At 54.3% G+C, this 11587-nt stretch overlaps 3 protein-coding genes across 3 annotated transcripts; 2 read left to right on the top strand and 1 right to left on the bottom strand.

The window, feature by feature from the left end:
- Positions 1 to 862: 862 nt before the first annotated feature.
- V2A60_007529 (transcription factor domain-containing protein) lies at positions 863 to 2217 on the top strand (the record flags this gene model as incomplete). Its single annotated transcript, XM_083258813.1, has 2 exons — positions 863 to 1583; positions 1655 to 2217. The coding sequence occupies 2 exons, from the start codon at positions 863 to 865 to the stop codon at positions 2215 to 2217; spliced, it is 1284 nt and encodes a 427-aa protein (XP_083114939.1).
- Positions 2218 to 3366: 1149 nt separating this feature from the next.
- On the bottom strand, positions 3367 to 3659 carry V2A60_007528 (uncharacterized protein; the record flags this gene model as incomplete). Its single annotated transcript, XM_083258812.1, has 2 exons — positions 3367 to 3556; positions 3652 to 3659. The coding sequence occupies 2 exons, from the start codon at positions 3657 to 3659 to the stop codon at positions 3367 to 3369; spliced, it is 198 nt and encodes a 65-aa protein (XP_083114938.1).
- Positions 3660 to 4588: 929 nt separating this feature from the next.
- On the top strand, positions 4589 to 5974 carry V2A60_007527 (uncharacterized protein; the record flags this gene model as incomplete). Its single annotated transcript, XM_083258811.1, has 1 exon — positions 4589 to 5974. The coding sequence occupies one exon, from the start codon at positions 4589 to 4591 to the stop codon at positions 5972 to 5974; it is 1386 nt and encodes a 461-aa protein (XP_083114937.1).
- Positions 5975 to 11587: the final 5613 nt, after the last annotated feature.

Genomic DNA, 11587 nt, shown 5'->3' with positions numbered 1-11587 from the left:
ACACAACAAATCACCGCACTCACTACGCGCGGCACACTTTATTTATTTTTTTCTAATTTTTTTTTTTGCTCACCCTGCCCATTTCTCACCCTGCCATTCGCACCCGGCCATTCGCACCCGGCCACCTCTCACCACCTCTTCATGCTCACACCCCCATTTGCCATTTTCTACTTTTTACACCCCTCCCCCCTTTCCTCTTACCACCACCCTCTTGTATTATTTTTTCTCTCTCATTTTTTCCCTCTCACTCCCTCTCTCTCCCTCTCTCTCTTTCTCTCTTCCCAGTACGGATTACTACTAATACTGTTGCCGGCTACTCATCGCTCTCTGCCTAGGCACAAGCAGTAGCCGCCTCCTCCCCTCCCCCCCCTCCCTCTCACACACTCTCTCGCGACCCCCCCCTCTCCCAAGTCCAAAGGGCAACGGAAAAAAAAAACCCAGAGTACATAAACCGACGGGGCCCATTTTCTCCACTCTGAACCCTCCAAAAACACAACCTCGTAGGTGCCTCCAACCAGCCTCATCCACTTCTTCTGGAACGCCGCCGCTTTTTTTTTTCTCTTACCATCACCGCGTGGAGATCCAAGTCAACCAACTTCAAGATCCTCTCTGCCTCCAGCCTTTTTTCTACCTTCATCGTCGACTTTGAAGCTTTGCCTCGGTCAAGGTCCTCCTTCTCTTCCTTGCTCGCCTAGCAAACGACGACCCGTTCAAACACAATCGACTCTTGTCTTCCTCCACTTGCGCGTCCGACGTCTGTCCGCCTCGTTCGTCGCGCTCTGCTCCCTTCCATCCTCGACAACCACAACCCCCAAAACAACTCCCACAACGTCCTCCCCGACGCGTTTTTGCGCGCAAGAGCATGGATAACTCTCCCTATCCCACCAATGGTATAAACGGAACCTCGAACCCTCACAGCTACCCGTCGCCCGCGTCCTTTTCGCCTCACCACGGCCAGCCAGGTTCTCCTCTGCCTCAGACGCTGCCGCCTCTGCAGCCTTCCACCACCACCATGCAACCCCTCTACGGTAGCAATCCGCACACACCGCGCACCGGTACGCCTAACACGCCAAACTCTGCGCACAACCTGCCTCCCAGCTACCCTCAGAGCACCCAGGCCGGTGCCAGAGGCGGCATGTACTCGATGGCTCAGAATCCCTACCCGCCGCATACCGGCTACGGTACCTCTCAGCCCATGATGCCCGGCGCCACCACCGCTGCTTCTCACCCGCAGCCCATTGCTCCCGCGCCTGCTGGTGGCCGCGGCCCTCCTGTCCTGCGTCCCATGCCTCCTGGTGGCCTCATGGGTCAGAACGGCGTCAGCTCCCCCTACGGTCCCGGCCCCATGATGCCTAACAACGGCGTCCTCGGCGAGAATGAGCAGCCTACCCACGTTGTCGGCTCCCAGGGCCGCAGAGGCATTCTGCCCAGCGCCCCCGGTCGTCCTGCTGCCCCCGCTGCCGGCACCTCGGCGGCCAAGAACACCGTCATTCCCGTCAAGGATGCCGACGGCAAGTTCCCGTGCCCTCACTGCACCAAGACCTACCTGCACGCCAAGCACCTGAAGCGCCATCTCCTGCGCCGTAAGTCTCCTGCCGCCAGCGCTGTTGCGCGTTCAACATTTGTCATGCCGTGCTAACCTCCAATTGCGCAGACACCGGTGACCGTCCGTACATGTGCGTCCTGTGCCGCGATACCTTCTCGCGCAGTGATATCCTCAAGCGCCACTTCCAAAAGTGCTCCATCCGCCGCGGCAACCCCACCGGAGCCTCTCACCTCTCTCACCCCCAGGCCCACGTCAAGAAGAATGCTCAGGCACAGAAGGCTGCCGGTATGCCCGAAGGCGACATGAACCAGATGAACGGCATGCCCGGCGATGGCATGGTCCACCCATTCGGTATGGTCCCCGTTCAGGATGGCATGAACGGTATGCCTGGCGACCAGCACCAGCACCAGCTTTCCCGCTCCTCTAGCATGGGACGCATGGACAACCCCGCTAACGGCGACCGCCGTGGCATGGCTCCTCCTGTCATGGGTGGCTCTCAGCCTTATGGAGGCGATGTCAACTCAATGAATGGACAGAGCATGCACGGCTACAATGTCCCCCCCGGCCAGAGTGGTATGCCCATGTATGGTGCCTCCAACAACACCCCTCAGTCAAGCCTGGACTGGGCCCAGATGTTCCCTCCCGGTGCTGGCGCCCAAAACCGCTCTTAGGCTTTCGCGGCTATTGTTTCGGCTTTTTTGCGCCGCGCCGCTCGGCTTTAGCTATATCAAGCTTTGGTCGCCGTCTCGGACTGGCAGCGCATAGTCTTTGGGATTACAGGCCACTGTTGTGGCTGGTTGTCGGACCAACAGGCTTGGCGCAAACCTGATGCAACGAAGCAAGAGCACGACCGAGCCAAACGAAGCAAGGAACCCGAATTTTTTTTTTCAGAATCCAACCTTGCACTATGCAGAAACGTCGCTTGGGAACATTTACGCTATCAATCAAGGCTCCGTGGAGGTGGATGCATTCGGAGGCGTTGCGAACTGCTTTTTCTGGTTTCTGGCTTTTGATTTTTTCCTGTTTTTTTATGTGCTACTGATTTTTCTAGTCTTTCGAGATTCATGGTTGGGCTTTTCTTTTTCACATCCACCCGGCAGGCGGCATGTTGCAAACTCGTGTGCTACACTTGATACCTCTGCTTCCTGACGCCTCCGCTGAGGTCATCTAGGTGGATGTTTTGGTACTACAACGCATTTCTCTACGGATAGACGGGGTGGGAGTTGACAATTCTTATTTAGACAAGTTTTCCCTTTTTTTTTCTCTTTTTTGATCACGATAGAGACGGGGAAAAGGTTCGTGTGACCGCAAAAGGTACCCGGTAATCTGTTGCGACTGTCGTGACTTGGGCGGCTCATTGATACTTTTTTGCTTTTTTATTACCTATCTGTTTACTTATGGCTTTTCCTTGTTTGAGGACCCTAGCTTGTTTGGTATTGTGCGAACGAAGAAGGAAAAAATTGCGAGGAGAGAGAAGTGTGGTTCGAAAGGGGGATGATGAATTCGTTGAAGTACTTGGCTTATTTTGCACAAAAGCTTTGAGGTTGAGTGGCATGAATGCTAGTTTATTATAAGTTGTTCAATACACCCGAGTAAACAAAAAAAAAAAAGCAAAAAAACAAACAAACAAACAAACAACAACTACACATGCGCCCAACTTGTAAGAAAAGGATGATGTGATGCTAGACTCTGATACATGATGATTTTTTGATGCGGCAAGTCGTGCAATGACGCGGTGAGGACCGGACAAGGGGGAGGAGCCGGGGTGGCGCCATCATCTCACACAACCGCACGTTGTTTGGAAAAAAAAAAAGGCCAGGTCACTTGTCCTCTCTGTCCACCGTGACAATGTGCGGCGTCATCTGCCGCAGTTCCTCCTTGTCCTTGTCCGTCGGCTTGAAGCCAAACCGCTCCTCAGCGCGGTCCGAGAGGTAGAGGCCCGCCGTGCCCCAGGCGAGGATGGCCACGCCGACGCCGAGCCTGGCGTTGGGCGAGAGGTTCTTGTATGCTCTGAGAAAAGGGAGGCAAGGTTAGTTGGTTCCAGAGGCAAAAAGGGGGGGGAGAGGGGGGAGAGAGAGGAAAAAGTGTTAAGAAAGGGAACACACTTGAACATGTGGGCGATGGCGGTTGGTGAATAATGTGTTGAGCGCGCGAGAAAAAGGTAACGGGTATCGTTGCGGCATCAGACGACGCCACTCCTTTTCTTTTTTCCCAATGAAAAAAAAAAGAAAAAAAGAAAAAAAGCCTGGGGCTAAAGCGCGTGTCGTCGCAACTTCTTTCGCGCGTGTTTGTCTGTCCTCGGCGGCTGGGTTCGAATTTTTTTGAGACGATAGACCACCAACGCTTGGCCCCCCCCTCTCCCCCCGTCCTGGGCGCTTATTGACAGTTGCTTTACTAACACCTTTTACGCTTGGAGAAGCGCAGAATCTGTTAGCGCACACCAGCTTCGCGTCCTTTTCTCTCTCCTCTCCGTCTGTCTCTGTCTCTCTCTCTCTTTTCAAGGCACATGTTGCCCCACTCGTTTCCCCGCGCGCTCCAACGCTTTCGCCAGCAATAAAAAAAAACAACGAAGACCTGACGAGAGCCCAAGCAAAGTCCTCCTATTTAGCCGCGGTCGGTACAACTCAATTAAACGCCCTCTTCTTCACCAAGTCGTCGTCGTCCGGGGCCTATCGCGAGCTTTTGGCACGGGGGCTGCGAATCGCGCAGTCTCTCGAATGTACTAAGAAAAGAAATAAAATAAATCAAAATCTCTGCCAGATTTACTCGCCTTCGAGTCCAACAGCGGACAGTCTGGTGAGTTGTATTGTTGCAGCTGCCGTCCACATATATACATGCCGATAGCAAACGCCGGACCGGACTCGGCTCTGCCCCTCCTGTCCTTCCTGGTGTGATTTTGCTGCGCCTGGGGGCTTCTTCTTATTCTCTCTGTTCTCTTGTCAATTTCTTTATTTACATTTCGTCATTTCTTCAGTTTCAATTTAGATTTTCATCCCCCCCCTTCCTAGTTCCTCCTACTGCACACCACAATACCCTCTGAACATGGAAGACGACTTGTACGCCGCGGACGTGCCGCAGCTGAGCCCGTTGAGCCGGCTGCCGCACGAGCTGCTCCTCAATGTCGCGCGGCGGCTGAGTCTCGCCGATTTTTGCGCGCTGCGGCTCGTCAGCCAGCAGCTGTCGGGCGTGCTGCGGGGGCTGCTGGCGGGAGAGCACTTTGCGGGCCGGCCTTGGCGGGACAATGCGGCGCGGCTAGACGGGCTCTCGCGGATGCCCGAGTGCGCGCAGAAGATCCGGGTCGTGCGCGTCTGCTCGCGCGCCGTGTACGAGGACGAGGAGGAGATGGCGTGGGGCACCGCCGAAGAGGGCGACGAGGAGGAGGGGGGCGAAGGCTGTCCCGTGGCGCCGCGGGACCCGGAACCGAAAATGAGGCCGCTGGCCGACGACGAGGCGGCGCGGCTGGCCGCGCAGCCGGAGGAGAAGCGCATCACGCCGCTCCGCGCCGAACTGCTGTGCGAGGCGCTCTGCCGCCTGCCCCGGCTCGAGGAGCTGGCGCTCACGTGGGAGCGCTGGCCGTTCCTGTCACGTCTAGAGATGGGCCTGCACCGGGAGCTGGGCCTTTTCGACAACGGCAGTGCCGACGACGGCGGCGGCGGCGGCGAGGTCGCGCGGCTGCTCGAATACACGACGAGCATGTGGCAGGTCGAGATGCTCGTCGATCTGGCGACGGACATGCGGCCGCTGCGCGCCCTCACCATCCGCCCGTTCGCGCTCGAGGCCATGGACCAGGCCAGCTACCTGCCGCTCGTGTCCAACCTCTTCCACTCGCTCGTGCGGCTGGACCTGCTGCTGACGCAGCGCGCGCAGGTCGCCGACCCGAGCGTGCTCAGCAAGCTCGAGGACCTGCTCGGCGCCGCGTGGGTGCTGCGCGAGCTGCGCCTCGACCTCGCGGACGAGGGCCCCGGCTCGAACGACTGGGGCGTCGTGCCGTCGCTGCTGCCGCCCGACTTCTTTCCCAGGACGCACCTCGCCGGCCTGCAGACGCTGGCGCTGCGGCACGCCGCGCTCAGGCTGGACGGCCTCGACGCGTTCCTGCGCCGTCACGGGCGCACGCTGCGCGTCCTCGAGCTGCACGACGTCTGCGGCTCCGGCTTCGGCTCCGGCTCCGGCTCCGGCACCACCCCCTCCGCCGTCACCGTCGAGGACGTGTTCCGCACCGTCCGCGACCACCTCCCCAAGCTGACGCGGGTCGAGCTGCGCGGCACCTTTGCCGATGACGCGCGCGTGACTCACTTTAGGGAGGGCGGCAGCGAGGAGGGCAACGACGGGTGGGGCCCCCGGTGGCAGGACCCGGTGCCGATGGAGAAGTATCTCCTGCGGCAGGGGAAACTGCCGGAGCTGCTGTGGAGCGAGACTCGGCGGTGGTGAAATGGGAAAAGAGACGTATTGGCCGTGTTGGCCATGACGACTGTTTTTTGTGCGGTTGTTGTTTTTTCGTGTCTTTCGTTTCCCTTGTGTAGCGAGCCTTCGACTATATACCACATAATGACAAGTATTTCACCCGCAGCCTTTACTGAAAATGGGTTGTAAATATGCAATGAATGCTACAACTGTCTTGATAGAAATCACTTTTTGCTCTAGACAGCCGTCTGGTCAAAAATCATGACCGCGCCTGCCGGAAGCATGAGGAGCATGGTTATTATATTACGTGGTAGCCTACGATTTGGGTCCCTCCAACGACGGAGCAGTGCCGTGTAGGTCAACGGCCTTGTCAAAGGCTCCAGAAATGAGTACCGAGTATCAGCTTCAACCAGTCTCGTATAAGACGTTGCTTGTAGGAGAAGTGCCGTCTTGAAGCGCAATACTAGATTGCAAACTTTGTTCTTCCATCTATGAACGAGGGCGGGGGAACAGCAGCAGAATTTGCAATGTGCCAATGGCCATCGTACACCAATCTGCCGTGCCAGGCCAATATAATCTCGCTTACAGACGTTGAGGCGCCCAGCCGCATATTTTATCATTAACAAAAAGCAAACATCATGCCCGAGGTGGTCATGCAGACAACGAAAGAGAGGGAACGCAGCACTTGCCGACATTGGAGGCTGCGCTAGCTAGCCGTGAAGTTTACAAGCCACTCTCGCCTACAACGGAAGCCATCGCCGACCGCCCCAAACAAAGAAAAGGAAAAATAAAGGAGTCCGGTAGAAGAGTACGGTGCACTTGGCAGGACAGGCAGGGGTCAGTAGAATCTCGTGTACTGAGTATGTAACCACTATGAGCAGCCACAAGCGGGAAAAAAAAACAAAAAAGAACAATAGATTGAACTAGGGGAGGCACTAACACGGGGAAGAGAGAGAAAAAAAGAAGGAGGAAACGAATCAGCACACGGCACAAGAACTCACGAATGAAGCACCGCGGGCCTTCAACAGGCGGTCAAGCTGACAATGATTAATTATTAGCCAGCTGCAAGGAGGAACTGTAAATTGTGTACAGATTGATTGGGTAGCGAATTAGGCGGCGAGTTTTTGCGCGGAACATTTTTAAGAATGAAGCAAGGGATATGCTTGCAAGGCGATCGGCGACCCTGGACGGAGCCGTGGTGGCACGGACTATAAAGTGACGAGTTTCGGGAAAGACCAGATAGTTGGTGCCGGGTGTTTGGGAGCATTTTCCAACTACAGCAATTTGATATTGACAGCCCTGCCAGGGAAACAAAAAATCAATAAAGATTTGTCTGATATGATGGAGACCCGGCTGTGGACCAGAGTGACACAACAATCTGGCGATTGGGGGCCGGATCCCATCTGTCAAGATTGAGATGGGAGGTGGAAACCCATCTCGGTAGCGAGAGAGGGACCCTTGTGAAAAGAACCATGATCCAAGCCAAGGATGCCAGGCCCTGAATTTGTCCTCGTCCTCTCCCATCAGGCCATGTAAATCTTGTCGAGATTGGGGAAGACCCATGGTCAAGTTGGTTAGCGGCTTGGGTAGCTCCAGGGGTTTAGTGTCTGGCGGCGCCTGGGGGGATTGGCGTATGCTCAGTAGATGGCAAGGCAATGTGAGCTGGGAGTAGTAATGATGAATACGGAGTACTCAATAGTAGATGAGTGAAAGAGGGGGTCGCGGGGGCGAGTTTTGCTGGTTGAGCAAGATTCCTTGCTTTTTAAGAGGGCTCTTTACAAGTTGTACAGTTTCACAAGCACATGTTTGACGTGGTTGCGAGACAAGAAAGCAAAAAGGTAAAAAGGCAAAAAAAAAAAAAAAGCATGGCTTGATGGTTTAGAATAACCAATCAAGGGCAAGAAAAAAAACCTGGTCCAATTGATGGTGCATGAGAAGCAATGATTTCCCACACATGACGGCCGCTGCAGCGTCGATCATACATGATCCGGCACCCCCCCCTCTCTCCAAAGACCATTCATGAAAAATTCCAAGCTCGTGCGTTGTTTTGAATATTTATCGACGCCGCCGCAAGGCCGCCGCCACCGCCGCCCCGAGATGGATGGTTGATCCGGGTTGCGTGGGAAGAATGTATCAGTAAGGTGTAATGGGCAGCAGGTCCGAAAAGCGCGGGGGGCACGGGCCTCCCCATCTCAGGCGGCCGGGAAATAAGATCACGGTGGGACGGCAAGGTTGCAGTCACAAGGGGGGGTGGGTGAAGGCTTTGCGCGATTGGGGGTTGGGATGGAGAATGAGAAAAGAGAACAATATTCCTTCATGTGTGAGAGAGAGAGACAGTGTGTTGAGTGGGCGTGCTCGAACTGGTATATTGGTCAACTGCTATGAGAGGCTTTCGTCGGCCAAGAATCAAATTGTGTAGCGAGCTGTAGACCGAGTAGATGCGACAGATGGGAAGAATCGTCCCACGGCAATGGGATTAATAAATTGCGTGGGGTTACCTTCTTTCTCTCTTCTCCCTTTTTTACTTTTTCAAATCGCCCAAGAAGAAAGTGTTTCAGCTGGTCCGGCCCCTGGCCGTCCGAGTCGAGTAACTTTCTTCTTGGTTCGTCTCCATTGTCTGCGCTGTACGGAGTACTTGGTAGACGTTTTTTTTTCCTCTTCGCCCTCGGTCATCTCCCTGTCTTATGCAAAAGAGACGAGGAGAAATCCGAGCGAAAATGTCGCAACGCATGACGTTGAGTCGCGATAGTATGGAATGCCGGATTCGCAGGGGTTGTTGGTTGTCGGCAGACAGGCAGAGAAAGCCTGTCCAGAAAAATACGGATTACATGTGCAACTACTCTAAAAAGAGAGAGAGAGAGAGAGAGAGAAAAGGGCTCGGCTGTGAGAGGCTCGTACAAGGCCAAGGCAGGGCCGTTTCTGGGCTGCAAAAGAAGAAAAGAGCATCATGATGGGCTCTACGAGAAGTGGGACACGAACGGACGTTGGGACCACTGTGTCAGGCACCGCTCGACTGCGATTCGCCGGCGACTGGGTGGCAAGGTGGGTAGAAGGAATGTTTGAGTAGATTGGATGGATCATGACTTGCGAGTAACGGGATTAAGCAAAGGTAAAAAAAACAAAAAAACAAACGACCCAGGATAGGCCACGTCTAGACGATGACCGGGTTGAAAAGATGAACGAGGTGAACAGGCAAACAGGCTAGCAAGTCAGAGACGAACCGGCAGAAATGCCGTTTAAAATATACATTCCAGAGTCCAGATAAACGCGTGTTTGACGATCCATTGACGTTCCTGGTTTAATTGAACTCGAAAATGTGGGCAAAGAATCGATGATTCTTGTCGCTGAAAGAGAGAGGGAGGGGAGAAGGGGGGGGGGGGGGGGGGGTTACGATGGTGGGTTGGGCAAACTCTATCCATAGTTGGGTTGAATTGAAACTCAGCAGAGGGTTGCATTGTGAAAATTCGTCTCGAAAAGGGCTGAAGAGGAGGAAAGAAAAAGAAAAAGAGAGAATTAAAGAGAATCGAGGCCAAAGAATGGATCAGCAAGTGAACCATACCGGCAATAAATGGCTTGTTTGTGTTTTCGTCGTTGCCGAGATGCTGTTTCTGCCAGTTCAAGCTGGGGTCCAAATACGATGGATGGCCCACGTCATTATACATGAAGCAGACGCCGCCGAGGCTGTGTTGGCGGCATATAGATACGAGCGAGGCTGGCTGGCTGGCTGGGGTGGATGCGGATAGCGAACATGGTGATGAACGTGGAGAATGCGCAGGAATGCCGCGCGCCGTGTAATCAGGGCCCGCTCCACGGGCCATTGCGTGTTCCTGATGGACGGATAGAGATGGAGCACGAGGACGTGCTGGTATGAGAGAGGGAGGGGACGAGCGTCGCGGCCAGGATACACTCTACGCGACTAGTAGACAGGTGAGGAGGGGAGGAGGAGGAGGAGGAGGAGGAGGAAAAGATGATGGTGCTGACAAGGTAAAAGTGGCAGAAGAAAGCAAGACGGGATCTAGTACGGAGTATATCCGTACAATAAAGCATATGAAGCGAAATGAAATGAATTACAACCAGAGATGGAGCAAGCAAGCAAACACGCACGTACGGGGCACGCAAGCAAACAATTGGTCCTGAATGGCTGTTGAATGGTCGCGATACGACAAACTACCAAAGTACTAACCAGTTCCATCTCTGCACGTACTTACCTTAGGTACCTTACTTACCTATTAACCCGGCCGTGGCAGGATTTGGGGCGGTCCTTGTGGCGGGCCGCCGCATCGTCCAGGTCGCTTATAGAGCCAGTCATTATAGAAGTTGCCACGCAACGCTGCTAAGAGATGCATGCAAGGCTCTGTTTATTAATGAATATCAGTACGCCATACTTGCTGATACGGGCGTGTATTGATGCGAGCATGTACTGGTATCTAAGTAGGTAGGTAGGGAAGGTAAGTCGTGTACTCAGCACTCGCCAAGGACCTGCCTACAGGCTACCAGTACCTGACGCTTGGTAGCCCAGACTGTCTCGGCGGATTACAGGGGTCACAGGCATCACAGGGGCTGCTGGGGCGCGGCCTGGCAGGGGACGACAGGGTAGTGAGCGGGGGGGTTATCCGGTTGCGGCGCTCAAGCCAGTGGGAAGAAATGCTGCACCGAGCAAGTAACAGCATTACTTACTTACCTACCAGACGCTGGATGCTACTTACTTGTGCAGCATGGCAAGAGGAAAAAAGAAGAAACAGACGAATAGATGGAGATTGAGTCAAGCTTGTCAGTTTCTCTGTTAGAATGAACTGGCCTAGGACTCGTTGCTCAATGTATTTGCAATACCTGACAATCCGTACCTACCTAGGTACTCAGTATGTACTGGTAGGTACCTAGGTAGGTAGCCCCAGGGACAGAGTACCAGTAAGTAAGGTAATCAGTAGAGCAAGTAGAGGCACTGGCACCCAACACTCTCCCGGCCACTCCGCAACACCCGAATCATGAAAATCAAACCCTCCCGTCCACCCCGCCGGCTCCCAACCGGTACGCATAAAACTGAACCAAACAGTATCATCCCTGATCAACCTGCCGTTCGTCTTGAAAAAGAGGTGAAAAAAAAAACACACAAGAAAAAAACCGGGGATCATGTACTCAGAGAGTCAGAGTCAGTACTGGCATCCTTTTGCGTGTTGGCCAGCGCCCCCCCTGCTAGTAATTCCCTGGCCAGGTATCCGTACAAATTACATACAAGTATCCCAGCAATCCTTGGTTTCGTTCTCGACAAGAGCAACCGTGGCCGTGCCGCCCTCTTTTTTTTTTCTTTTTTTTGTTTCCTTTTCTTTTTTCCTTTCTTAAGCCCCAAGTCCAGCCCAAGTCTAGTCCAGCCAGTCCAGCCAGTCCAGCCAGGCCCACGCCTTTTTTTCTTCCAATGACATCTGCACACCATCTCTTTGCTTCACGCCCTGTCCTGCCCACCCCCCCTGCCCCCCCAAATTTCTAAATCGCTTCTCATTCTTCTTCTATACCTGCTTCCCGCTTCTCTTCCCACCCGCCCTTCGCTCTCCCCCCTCTCCGACAACCGCCTGCATCACCGGCTCTTCTCCCCCTCATCCTCCTCACCAACATATTCTGTCGTCGCCTCTTCTGTTCATGCGC

The sequence above is a fragment of the Cordyceps javanica genome, chromosome 5, assembly GCF_051103115.1.
Source record: "Cordyceps javanica chromosome 5, complete sequence".
Classification (NCBI taxonomy): Eukaryota; Fungi; Ascomycota; class Sordariomycetes; order Hypocreales; family Cordycipitaceae; genus Cordyceps; species Cordyceps javanica.
The sequence above is the reverse complement of the archived record's forward strand: the minus strand, read 5'-3'. Positions and strand labels throughout refer to the sequence as shown.